The 13,893-nt window shown below is 37.7% G+C and overlaps 1 protein-coding gene across 3 annotated transcripts in view; it reads right to left on the bottom strand.

Annotated features, from left to right (window-relative positions):
• Window positions 1–444: 444 nt before the first annotated feature.
• Tbccd1 (TBCC domain containing 1) overlaps window positions 445–13,893 on the bottom strand; it is a 33,129-nt gene continuing 19,680 nt past the window's right edge. For all 3 annotated transcript variants that reach the window (XM_042667780.1, XM_042667786.1, XM_042667793.1), the window contains exons 4-8: window positions 12,720–13,086; window positions 8,669–8,855; window positions 8,045–8,539; window positions 3,695–3,845; window positions 445–1,064 (exon numbers count right to left, since the gene is read on the bottom strand). In XM_042667780.1, coding sequence (XP_042523714.1) covers window positions 3,716–3,845; window positions 8,045–8,539; window positions 8,669–8,855; window positions 12,720–13,086 — 1,179 coding nt within the window. In that variant the 3' untranslated portion in view covers window positions 445–1,064; window positions 3,695–3,715. The remainder of the gene's footprint in view (window positions 1,065–3,694; window positions 3,846–8,044; window positions 8,540–8,668; window positions 8,856–12,719; window positions 13,087–13,893) is intronic.

Genomic DNA, 13,893 nt, shown 5'->3' with positions numbered 1-13,893 from the left:
TTTGTTGGTCATGGGCCTGAACTCTTGGGCCTGGGCATTGTCCCTCAGCTCTTCAGCTCAAGGCTTGTGCTCTACCACTTGAGCCACAGTGCCATTTCCAGCTTTTTCTAGTTATGTGGTGCTGAGGAATTGAACCCAGGGCCTCATGCATGCAAGGCAAGCACTCTACCACTGAGATACCTTCCCAGCCCCTCAAGTGGTTTTTTAATTGATAATTTTAATGGGTAATTTTCTGCTTGCTTGAATTTTATCTTAAAAGTAAAAACTATGGAAGTTCAATGAGGATTAGCAAATATTCAGAAGATTTTTTTCCTTCAGAAATATATAAGCAGCCTTTCAAAAAGGCCAGATTCATATAAAAAATTTGAAATTATTTTCCTTTATCTTGAAGAATAGGGTTCTCCCAACCAAATGTCAACTTTACTTTGATATAATTTCACAGAATGATATTGGAAATCTTTTTTTATTAATTAAAAGTAAAGCTTTATCTTTTTAGTAAAAGGAGAAAATACTTTTTAGAGTTTATTGGAAATCTTAGGCAAACAAAAAATAAACATTTTTACATAATTTCACTAAGTTTCACACTTTACAATCTAAAATATCTTTGTATAAAAACTATCTCTGCTTCATTTATACATTAACAAACTATACTTTCCTTTCAATTACTTTTAAAAAGGAGTAGTAATTTCCTCTTAAATAGTTACAAAGAACTACAGAACTGTTTTTAACTCCAGAAAGGATGAAATCTTTTCACCATACAAATTAAAATATGAAATAAAATCTCTATCTTATCACTTAAATATTAACGTAGACATAGTAGGACTGCCTTCATCAACTTTTCCTTTTGGCATCACCGTTTTCTGATGTTCATTAAACAATATGTTTATATCAAAGTCAGAAGCTTAGGTAAATTTTAACCTCAGCAGTGACAAATGAGCATTGGATAGAAATGAAGTAAAGGTCTTAAATAAAAAGAAGAGCCCAAAGTCTTTTAGCAGCAAGAGTATCCAGGACCATTTTTGAAGAGGCAGCACTATCCTCTGCTTAGTCTCATGTTCAGAGTCCTGGAGATAACAAATGAAAAGCTAATATTAACAACAATTTTCTTTTTTTTTTTGGGTCCGGTCGTGGAGCCTGAACTCTGGGCCTGGGCGCTGTCCCTCAGCTCTTCAGCTCAAGGCTAGCGCTCTACCACTTGAGCCACAGCGCCACTTCCGGCTTTTTTCTTTTTGCTTATGTGGTGCTAAGGAATCAAACCCAGGGCCTCAGGAATGCGAGGCAAGCGCTCTACCACTGAACCACCTTCCCAGCCCGTCTGTGAGACTTTTAACTCACATTAACGAGCAAAAAACCAGAAGCATGTGGTAGAGTGCCAGACTTGAGCTGAATTAAAGCTCTAGTACAAAACAAAATCAAATGCTGAAAACTTATTCATAATAGCTGAAAAGTCGAAACAACCTTTATGCTGCCATAAAAAGGAACAAAGTACTGATTAATGTGACATGGACGAAGCTTGGAAACATTATGTCACAGGAAACTGGATTGGTGCCATTTATAGGCAGTGTCCAGAATATGCCAAAGTAGATTAATGGTAGTGAGGGTCTGGGGTAAGAGGAGACGCAGGGATGTGGAGAGACTGCCAATTACAATGGGCTTAATTTTTATTTGTGAGGACAATATTCCAGATTTGAAAATGATGATGGTTGCACAAAGCTGAGAGAGTACATTAAAAGTCACTGAATTCTTCAGTTTAGCAAGATGAGTTTTATGTTGTATGAACTGTACCTCACTAAAAATAAAGAGTAAGTTTTCCTGGATGCCCATCTTGTCTCATTCTTCAAAGACATACATTGTTCACATTTTTTAAAAAAATGTCTTTTCAGAAATTTTCCAGGCTAATAATTAGCTTGTTTGTAGAAATCCTACCCATGCCCACTTTTTTCAAACATACAACATTTAAATTTTTCCCAAGTTCTAGATCAATTCACTTTTGTATGTTTAGACTAACTTCATTCTTTTAAAGATAAATTCCATGACATGGATGAATAAGTTCATTGGCATCAAGCCCTTTTCTAAGCAGCATTTGAGATGTTTCCAGCCCATCGTTATTTCAAGCATGCTGCAGTGAGCAGCTTTTTAATGTAGATTTTTACAGGTTACAAATATTCAATTAGGAATAAATTTAGAGCAGTAGACGAGGACCATAATTAGTAACTTTTTGTTTTGGTTTTGGTTTTTTGGTGGTGGAGGTACTGGGATCTGAACTCAAGGTCGTATGCTTGCTAGGTAAGTGCTCTACCACTTGGGCCACTCCACTAGCCCACATACTACATTCTTGAAAAATGTTAGGGATTTTAAGTGTTCTCATCATAAAAATGGTAACTCTGTGAGATAATTATGTATTAATTATATATAATATATAAACTATATTAATTAGCTTTAGTCATTCCACAATGTGTATATATTTTTAAAAATTATATACAACCTGATAAATGAATTAACAGGACAAAAAATTAAATAGGTTTTTTGTTGTTGTTGTTCATTGTGAGGCTTGAACTCTGGGCCTCGGCACTGTCCCTGAACTTTTCAGCTCAAGTGCTCTCCTTCTTGAGCCACATGCCACTTCCGGTTTTCTGGTGGTTAACTGGAGATAGGAGTCTCATGGACTTTCCTGCCTGGGCTGGCTTTGAACCACAATCCTCAGCTCTCAGCTTCCCAATTAACTAGGATTACAGGCGTGAGCCACTGGCATCTGGCTTAAATAGGTTTTAAGATATGTGAGTTTATCTGCAAGTAATTTCAAGCAATAAAATTGCTAAGCAGTGTTTGTATTTTTAATTTTGATGTTGTCAAACCGCCCCCCAAAATGTCAAGAATTAAAAGGTTCTGGACTTGGGAGCATCTGGGCCTTTCAGATTAGGATGCTCAACTGGTAAAATTTATGTAAAATCTGAAACACTTCTTGTTTCAAGTATTTTAGTCAAGAGTTACTCCTCCCATAAGTTACGTTTCTTTATTTTTAAGTGAACATCCTTTCTCTATAATATTTTTCTATGAACTGCCTATTTGTGTCCTTTATTTTTCCATTGTTGGTCTTTTAAAATGCTTTACTGAGTTTCACAAAAAAGTAACACTATAAACATTTTTATTTTAAAATGCTACATATTTGGATTAAATAATTTCCTATAAATTTGTCTAAATTCATGTTCTCTTATAGGATAAATCTGTGACTGTGTTCTAGGGTTCAGTTGTCAGCTCTTCATTTGGATTAGTTTTGATATAGTTCTCACATGTGTGATTAACCACGATTGGCTAGTTTTATCAATTGGGTTGGAGGAGGATGGGACAAAGGAAAAGTATCTCAAAGAGAGAATAAAACTCAAAACTATGAGTAGAGACAAGTGGGATTGGTAGACAGCTGCGCCAAGCAAAGAACAAAAAAGCTAAAACTTGACTCTTATATTTGCTCAAAATTCTGTAGGCGCCCCTTGAATATTTTGGTTGGCTTCTGGTGGTAAACATGGATAAATATGCTGATGTGAATGGTGGAAAATTTTTTGAAGAGGTTCACCATGCTATGTGCTTAGTGGGGGGGGGGGGGGGGGGGGGCGGGGGGAGGGGGAGGGTATGCTTGGAAGATTTTACTCCAAAGAGTTTCTTTTAAAAGATCAAGTACTGTATTGTAAACGCCTACCTGAGATATGATGTCTGAGTTCTATCCTGCTGCTTGCTTGGAGCCTGCTGTAGGGGGTACAAGGCTGTCCAACTGTTGGCGATGTCCTGTATTAACCAACCATTCATAAAACTTGTTCTCCACAAGTATCTGGAACTGCTTCCTTTGCTCCCTAAAGTCGCAATTAAAAGTAAAAATATGAGAATCCTAATCCTAATAGAACAATACTCATAAAGACTTTTTAAAGGGGGGATTAGATAACTATGTCCTTTGTAAATACATACTATCAATTATTTATTGAGGATGGAATGCATATTGGGTACTATGCTGACAGAGGGCATACGTATAAAGAGACAGGGCAAGTCAAGCTACATGACTCTAGAGGGCACCATTTACATATTTAGTCTATGCCCCTGTGGACTGCAGAAAGATAGATAAGAAGGAAAATAAATTCATAGTCTTAAGTAGTTACTTATTGGAAAAAAAAAAAAGAGAGAGAGAGAAGGAACAGAGTACTAGGAATACTCTCTTAAGAAAAAGAAAGGCCTAAGATGATACCTGTACACAGGTCTGCCTAGAGCCATTAAGAAGAAGAAACAGAAATGATAAAGGCCCTAATAACATGTTTATTAGATTCAAGACAATAAAGAGAAGAACAGTGCCTGATAGCCAGCAGCCACCTTCTATCAGTTAGGTTCTTGCCTGCTGTGGTGTTGAACACCAACAATTCCACAGAGCACCAGCGTTAGACAGGCCACATTGCAATAATGACACACCAAAGCAAAGAGAACACTCTACAATTACCTTAATCTAGAAGAAAAATAAATATGGCTTAAGCCACAAAAATGACCAAACATCACCCTTTCCTTTTCTGATTGCTGCTTTACAATTATAACTTTAGTTCCACTTCATCTCCCCCTCCCTGCCTTACAAATAAAAAATATTAAGCTACCAATCATAAAATTGTTCTCAGTCTCAAATCGCATCTAATCCACAACAAAGCCATGCTTATTTGAATTCTCCCCCAAATCATAGAACATGAGCCAGAAGCCAATGGCAAGCTATTCTAAACCACTTTTGTGAAATAAAGCACAGTTCTCTTTCTCCTTTTCCTTTTATCAGATGGTATAGTACCAAAATGGCTTTGAATTCTTCTGCATTCACCTCTCAAGTGCTGGGATTACGGATGAGTCACCTCACGAGGTCCTCACTCTATATGTTACAACTAAGATCAAGAGAGGAAACATGACACATTCCAAGTGTTACATAGTTGGTGACATGGTAATACAAAGAATAACACCTTAAAATCTAATCCACCTAAGAGATCTAATAAAAATACGCATTTCATTCATTATGAAATAGCTGCTCATCAGAAAATAGAGTATTTTTAAATGGCTGCTATTTTCTAAGATAATGACAACCAGAAAGAAAAAAAATACAAAAAAGGAGCCCAATTTTTAAAGAGTTTTTGTAAGCTGTATTAGAAACTGAATAAAGAAAGTATAAAGAGGAGCTGGGAAGGTGGCTCAGTGGTAGAGTGCTTACCTTGCATGCATGAGGCCCTGGGTTCGATTCCTCAGTACCACATAAGAAAAAAGAAAAAAGCTGGAAGTGGTACTGTGACTCAAGTGGTAGAGCGCTAGCCTTGAGCTGAAGAGCTGAGGGACAGCGCCCAGGCCCAGAGTTCAGGCCCCATGACAGGACACCCCCCCCCCAAAAAAAAGTATAAAGAAATGTATATAGATTCCCAAAACAATTTTGAACTCTTAAACTAGATCATCTTTAAATTGGCAAGATTTAAATGCCACCACACTACCATCTTTTAGCACTGAATTTGCTAATGAATAAAATTTGTACACCTACACAATTGTACAAACATCATTCTATTTATTTATTTTCTACAGAACTGGTATTTGAACTGAGGCTTGCTAGGCATGGGCTGTACCACATGAGCTACAATCCGTCCTCCAACATTATTTATTCTGAGAAGCTTCTAATTGTTAAGTTGTAGTTTCTGTGGATGAAATTGATTCAAAGGGGCTGGGAAGGTGGCTCAGTGGTAGAACGCCTGCCTTGCATGCGTGAGGCCCTGGGTTCGATTCCTCAGCACCACATAAGCAAAAAGAAAAAAAGCTGGAAGTGGTGCTGTGGCTCAAGTGGTAGAGTGCTAGCCTTGAGCTGAAGAGCTGAGGGACAGCGCCCAGGCCCAGAGTTCAGGCTCCATGACCGGACCCAGAAAAAAAATTGATTCAAAAAAATTTTCTGACAGGTACTGTTGCACATGCATATAAACCTAGCACTCAGGAAGTAGAGAAAAGGATCACAAGTTCAAACCCAGGATGGGCTATACAACAAGACACTGTCTCAAGCATCCAAAAATAACAACAACAAAATTTCTAAGTGGGCTTCAATTTTTAGGATTTATTTTTGTCTTGTTCACAAACTTTCGCACTGAGCTCTGCCTCTTACCAAAGTAAAAGCATCTCTATCTTTCTTCTTTACACTCTAGTCCAGTTCACTGAAAGTCCAGACATAACATTTACTTTTCTTTCCCAAATCTCTTCAGTCTTCATGTGCCAACCACATTGCTTTATACATTTTCACGCTGCCACAGCACCTAAAAGTGGTTTGCGTCTTGTAGACATTCTATAAATATTACTGAATAAATGAAATGAATGTCTCTACCATTTTAAACATCTTTTCATGACTTTTCTTACTTAATTCTATTTATGTCTAACTTTCACTGCCTAGTTTTCAAGATGTGACACAACCTGGCTCAATGTCCCCGTTAAGTTTAAATTGCCAGGGGCTGGGAAGATGGCTCAGTGGTAGAGTGCACTTGCCTTGCATGCCTGAGGCCCTGGGTTCGATTCCCAGCACCACATAAGCAAAAAGAAAAAAGCCGGAAGTGGCACTGTGGCTCAAGTGGTAGAGCGCTACCCTTGAGCTGAAGAGCTGAGGGACAGTACCCAGGCCCAGAGTTCAGGCCCCACGACCGGACCCAAAAAAAAAAAAAGTTTAAATTGCCAGTATTTCATACCTAAAATCCTGTCTTAGCTACTGATTCCCAGAAAACACAAGCTTCTGCTCCCACAACTGCTTCTTGACAGCTACAATGAAGTATTTATCTCAGTCTCTTCACCTGTGCAAACTTCTTGTACTTCAAGGCCCATTACAAATCCTATTTCCTCCACAAGGCTTCTATACTGATACCTTCTGAGAAAATCTCTACAAGCCATGATGTATCCCTGGCCTCTGGAGGTCAAAGACAAATACCCTTGAAATAAAATCCTGATATGAAAATATTCACAGCCATCTATAATCCTAAGCATGTAACTAAAACCAAGGTATTTTAGCACTCCTAAAGTAGAATGAGATCAGTAACTAATTACTGAGTAAATTTAGATTTAAAACCACTATACTTTTTTATATTTTGCCAATGATTATGGAAAATTTTGACAAAAACTAGCCTTAGTCCCTGGACGAATTTGGGACAGCCTTGGATAGCTTTGTGGTGTGGTAAAACCAGGAAATCTGTGTTTTTAACAAGCCCCTGGGAAGATTCCCATGCATAGCCACATTTGAGAACTAATATATTAACAACTAAAATAAACTCACTTAAGATCGTATTATGTGGCATAATTTTTTCTTTTTGATGGCACTAGGGTTTGAACTCAAAGCCTTGCATTTGTAGGGCATGCATTCTACCACTTAAACTATGCCCCAAATTCTTTTTGCTGTATTTATTTTTGACTAGGTCCTTGCATTTATGTCCAGGCCAGCCTTGATCATAATCTACCTATGTGTGTTTCCCATGCAGCTGGGATGAAAGGCACATCACCAGGTAGACACAGGGTCTCAAGAACTTTCTGCCCCCACTAGCTTCAGAATGAAGATCCTCCCAATCTCTGTCTCCCAAGTAGCTAGGTATATAGGTATGAGCCACTGCACCTGGCCTTATGTGGCATATTCTACATAAGACTTAATTCATGTAAGTCTCCTATCTGCCAACTAAACTCAGGCTTTCATTTTTTTGGTTTTTTAAGACAGGATCTTGTTATGTAGTGCAAGGTGGCCTCAAATTTGCTGTGCAATCCAGGATGACCTTGAACTCATGTTCCTCCTGCTTAACTTCTTAACTGCATGTACTACTATGCCCAGAAAAACTTAAATATTTTTCTTAAAACAATACCTGAATACCTCCCAAATTCTCATTCTCCATAGTGCCTGAAATACTGCTTGAAACCAAAGTTGTAGCAAAAGATATACTGTATTTTATTAGTTACTTTGGCATAGATTATAAAAATGTAGCTTAATTAGTCCTCTCATGAAGTTTCATGTAAATACAAATATCACCTTCAGAAAACTTACTTTGTCAAACGAGCCTCCTTCACAGTTTTCTGCCAGATCTGTATCTTCTGTTCTCTTTGAGCCAGTGCTTTCTGATAGGCAGGTGGAAGACTTCCAGGTATCTCTGTTGTATCCCCTTCCATTTCAAAGGGGATAATAAATACATAGAATTCACAAGGTGGTAAGAGTTGGAAGACATTGTTGCTGTTCTCTCTGCACACAACCATTGGATTATCCCAATAGTTAGGCACTGTAGCAAGACCAGTCCTGGCCATGTGGTCCTCCAGCATTGGGTAATGAGTATGAAACGGTGCAAAAGTTACTCTCTGGTTTCCAGAGAGAATAAGTGGGCGTGAAGGTGTCAAAAGATGAAAGACACAATCTGTTGTCAAAGAGACGGACAAACGATGGCAAACTGCAATGACTTTAACATTGTCACAGCCATGGAGGTGAAGAGCAGTCTCTACAGGGCCCAAGACAAAGGTGCTATTCCTGCACTTCTCAATTGTCACAGATCTGAAATCAATTTTAAATGAGGTTAATTCCTCTGAATAAGGAATAAAAAAAAGTCCTGATGAAAAAAAGGATTAATTCTATTTTAAAAGAAGTATCAAAATGTCAGAATTTGAAGAGGACTATGCTTACCGTAAGGGAGACAGCAGATATATAAAAGATTCATTGCACCGATGAATCCTGACATGTGCTCCTACCAGAGTATCAGAACTCTTTGCCAATGTCTGCTTGTAAACCTGGCTCATTACCACCATGCGGTGCCTTTTAGGGGCCACATGAGAATTGCAAGCAATCTTGGCTCTTTTGGTCATACCTTCAACTATTTAAAAAACAAAAACAAAAAACCCATAAGCAAAACAGTTTTGAATCAAAGTGAAGTACCACACAAGGTTACACAAATCCTTGTTTACACTTAGATAACGTGAGAAAAAAAGCATATCTGAGTACTAGATAAAATGGTGTTAACTATACTACTTTCTCTATATTTGTAGTTGTTCATGATCTGTTATACATTATTTTTATTTTATTGTAAAGGTGCTGTACAGAGGGGTTACAGTTACATAATTAAGGGAATGAGTACATTTCTTTTCCTTTTCTTTTTTTTTTGGGGGGGGGGGGGTTGGTTGTGGGGCTTGAACTCTGGGCCTGGGCGCTGTCCCTCAGCTCTTCAGCTCAAGGCGAGCGCTCTACTGCTTGAGCCACAGCACCACTTCTGATTTTCTAGTGGTTTATTGGAGAGAAGAGTCTCACAGCCTTTCCTGCCCCGGCTGGCTTTGAACTGTGGTCCTCAGATCTCAGCCTCCTGAGTAGCTAGGATTATGGGCAAATAAGTACATTTCTTGTCAAACATTGTTACCTACTCCTTTGTTTTTCTCCCACTGTGCTTTCCTCCCCACCTCCCCCTGAAGTTGTAAAGTTCATTTCCAACAAACATAGTGTCTTGTGAGTATCACTGTTGCTTGGGTCATCCTATGTCTTTTTTTTTACCATTGTTATTCCCTTTCCCTCCTCAAGTCAGATAAATGTATATACAAGACACAGGGTACCAGAATCAAAGAGAGTGATTGCCAGGGATAAACCAAAGGGAAAAAGAAAAATGAAATAAAATAAAAAGAAAAAACCTGATACAGTACATTGATAACAAGGTCAATAACCAAAAAAAAAAAAAAAAAAAGACCTGTTGTTTCCATGTCTTGGAGTTTATTTTGATTAGCATCATTTTATATGGTCATATGTACATAGCTACTGAGCTATTGTGATCCTCTGCTAGGACCATCCTAGACATATACTAATTATTACAAATGAAGGAAGTCTATGTTTCCTTGAGTCTCGCTATAAAATTTTAAAATCTATAATCCATTTATTGTGAGACCTAAGCTTTTATCATGTCTTCCTTTTAAGTAATATTTCTACAGTCTCATGGCTAGTGAAGGGGTATGATTGGCCTAACACAAATACTTTCTCATCTTTATTATTATCCCAACCATAGGCAACCTCTCTTAAGTTGCCATAATAGTCATGATAACATAATGATACTGATGGCACCATTTCATGAAGTCAAGCTGAGGTCATGTCTTTACTTCCAAGATTATTACTACCAGATGTTGTCATACCCGGGTATGGGTATGGGTATGACCATTATATACAATGTCTTACCCAAACTGACACCAAAAACATATTTCTGTTCCTCTCCCAATATGGTACCAACATTATGAGCCTTGCTTCTCAGCCTGCACTTGTCTGTAAGCCTTGGGACACCCTTAGTATGTAAGTGAGAATGAAATCAGCTAAATTAAGGGGACAATGGGGTTAGAAGACATAGGGAATGATGAAAGTGGTGACATTGATCAAGATACACTATAGTAAAAATACACTGTAGTGATAAAGTGACATATTGAATTGAAACTTTTGTATAAACTTCTTAAAGATAATCTTTAATTTTTAAAAGTTCAGTTATAATTCACTACTAGAATTATTTTTAAATGATATATGTATCATATAATACACGGTTACTTTAGAAAAATAATTGTAAGAGAAAAATAATTGTAAAAGAAAAAAAATTACATTTGCAATCCTTCTATCGCTGCAAACATTTTAGGGTAATCCTGAGGTTGAATATTCTTTTCTTTTTTTTTCCTTTAGTGTCGACCCAAACATATCTAAGCCTATATTCTTTTATGAACACAAGAATCATATACCTATAGTGCCCTTACATCATCTGAGTCTGAGTTTATAGAGAATAGTTTGGTTGGATATAGAATTCTTGGGTTACAATTTTTTTTTTTTTTTTAGTACTACAGTTTGAACTAGTCCATTGTGTTGTCTAGACAGGCCCTCTACTGCTTGAGCTATCCCTCCAGCCCTTTTTGCTCTGAATAATTTTTTTGATAGAATCTTACTCTTTCTCAACGTGGCCCAGAGGTGATAAGATATGCACCACCAGGCCTAGCTTTTCTTGTTGAGATGGCAAGCTCATAACTTTTTCTTTTGGCCTGAGTTAGCATGGACCTGAAATCATTCCAATTGATTGTGATCCTCTGCTAGGACCATCCTAGACATATACTAATTATTACAAATGAAGGAAACCATGGATATGCCAGCACACACAGGGATTTGAGATGGTGCTTCATAAATATTTTGCCTGGGTTGGCCTCAAAAAGCCATTCTCTGATCTCATCCTCTGGAGTAGCTAGGATCATTAGTATGAATCTGGCTGGATTACAATCTTTCTGTTCTAGATTTGTATGTAGTATTCAATTGTTTTCTATTTTTAGTGTTATAACATTTTTACATATTCTGGGGTGTGTACCTTGGTAGTTCTAAAATGTTAACCTTGATAGGAGGATTATAAAATGAGTTTTGTTTTCTATCTTTACAGTCATTTTCTATAATAACCACACATTTGGTTGTATACTTGGCATGCCTGAAAACGAGTTCAATCCCACATACCCTTCAAAACAACCCTGAGTTCAATCCCACATACCCTTCAAAACAAACTGTCACAAAACTCATATTAAAAAATGTATGTATATATAGGACTGGAAATGTGGTTCAGTGGTAGAGTGCTTGCCTCGCATGCATGAAGCCCTGGGTTCAATTCCTCAGTGCCACATACACAGAAAAAGCTGGAAGTGGCACTGTGGCTCAAGTGGTAGAGCACTAGCCTTGAGCAAAAGAAGCTGAGGGACAGTGCCCAGGCCCTGAATTCAAGCCTGAAGACAGGCAAAAAAAAAAAAAAAATATATATATATATATATATATATGTATATATATATATATATAATTTATATGGAAGCTATTTTTTCTTTGTCTTTGAAATTCAGAGATAGCAGTACGATCTAGTGCAAGCTTTTTTCTCCGTTGATTTTTGTCAGTTACTTGCTTCAGTAGTACCAAATTCTTCTCTTAAAACTTATGCATATGCTTGATAAGAAATGTGCCAGGAATAACACTTGATGAAATCAATGCCAGATACTCTCGTTACTAACATATTTTCCAATTTAGAAACATCCCCTTGTGTGTGTGGACTAAGAAAAGACTTTTTCTCTTCACCAACTCTCTCTGGGGCTGTTGCAATTGGATGCCCAAATTCCATTGTATAGAAAACTAAAAAGTCTCAAGCAAGTGAACAAGAGAAAGAGAGAGAGACAGAGAGAAAGACAGAGACAGAGAGAGACAGAGACAGAGAGACAGACAGACAGAGAAGCACAACAAAGAGAGGACTATCTGTAGGTAGAATCGTGTCAACAATAAGCAAAAGGGCCCTAACTAATATACTAGTTCTTTGAGACTACTGTTGTTGAAGACACTAATCTTTTTCTTTCTTATAATAATACTGGGGAAAAAAAATTCTAGATGGGTGCTGGTAGCTCACACCTCTATTCCTAGCTACAGAAGGCTGAGATCTGAGGATTGCAGTTCAAAGCCAGTTTCAGACAGGAAAGTCCATGAGACTCATCTCCAATTAACTATCAGAAAAACAGAAGTGGAGCTATGGCTCAAAGTGCTATAGGACTAGCCTTGAGCAAAAGAGCTCGGGAACAGTGCCTAGGCCCTGAGTTCAAGCTCCAGGACTGACAAAAATGAAGAATTTTAGATCCTCTACAAAAAATATGTAACATTAATATACCAGGAAACAATGGACTGTCATTCAATTCAATATTGGCCAAAATATAAAAAATACCTTGGTGAGCCCAAGCCAATTTTTTTCCAGATTTGAGACAAGCAGATGTACCAAATGGATTCCCAGTCAAACAGGCTCTCAACCAGGCTTGCAGCTTGTAGAAAGAGAAAGTCTTAGAGATCTTTGAGAAGCCACTTTCTGCATGTAGTGGTTGCCACAGGGCAAGTTCATGTAGAGGATAAACCTTCTTGGCTCTACTCACTGTGCCTTCAATAAGAAAGCTAAGGGCCACAACAGCTTCTCGAGAAACTAGACTATTATGGGTTGAATGAAAAGATGCTGTGAGTTGTTCTGGATCTAACAGCAATTCAAGGAGATCTGACAGATGATCATAGACAAAAGCCTGGTGACTGTAATCATTCCAATTCTGAAAAAAATAATAAAAAGCAATTATTATTAACAAAGAGATTCTGTAAAATATAGATTTTACATTTAATTATCCTGCATTTACATGCCACCTCATTCCCCAAGACTCAATTAAATGACTATACAGAAAACCCTTTTTGTGTGGATGAGTAAAAGCAAATTCTACTTCCATGTTAACTAATTCAAAAGAATATTCTTTGTCTGAAAGGTCCTGGAATGGGAAGTGTTAGGGATTTTGGAAATTTTCATTACTTGAGGGATTTTGCATTTATACAGGAGGCATCTTGAAGATGGGACCAAACCTATACATGAAATTAGTTTATGTTTCATGTACTTTATACATACAACCTAGTGGGAATTTTACTTTTAACGTACTCATATTCTGACTACTGTCATCTGAAGTCAGCTATGGAATTTTCTTTTTATGATAACATATTAGTACTCAAAAAGTTTCAGACTGTGGAGCATTTCCGTTTCTAATTTTTTTTTTCTTGGTGGGTCGCGGGACTTGAACTCTGGGCCTGGGCGCTGTCCCTGCACTCTTAAGCTCAAGCGCTCTACTGCTTGAGCTATAGTACCACTTCCGGTTTTCTGGTGGTTTATTGGAGGTAAGAGTCTCACAGACTTTCCTGCCCGGGCTGACTGAACCGTGATCCTCAGATCTCAGCCTCCTGAGTAGCTAGGATTACAGGTGTGAGTCACCAGCACCCAGCTCTAATTTTTTTATTAAGGATATGAACCTGTACTAATAATTAGCCACTAGTGTGTGCTAAGCATTGTTATACAAACTTTTAAATTCTAACAATCC

This window comes from Dipodomys spectabilis, unplaced genomic scaffold (genome assembly GCF_019054845.1).
Source record: "Dipodomys spectabilis isolate Male_0828 unplaced genomic scaffold, ASM1905484v1 ptg000017l, whole genome shotgun sequence".
NCBI classification, from domain to species: Eukaryota; Metazoa; Chordata; class Mammalia; order Rodentia; family Heteromyidae; genus Dipodomys; species Dipodomys spectabilis.
The sequence above is the reverse complement of the archived record's forward strand: the minus strand, read 5'-3'. Positions and strand labels throughout refer to the sequence as shown.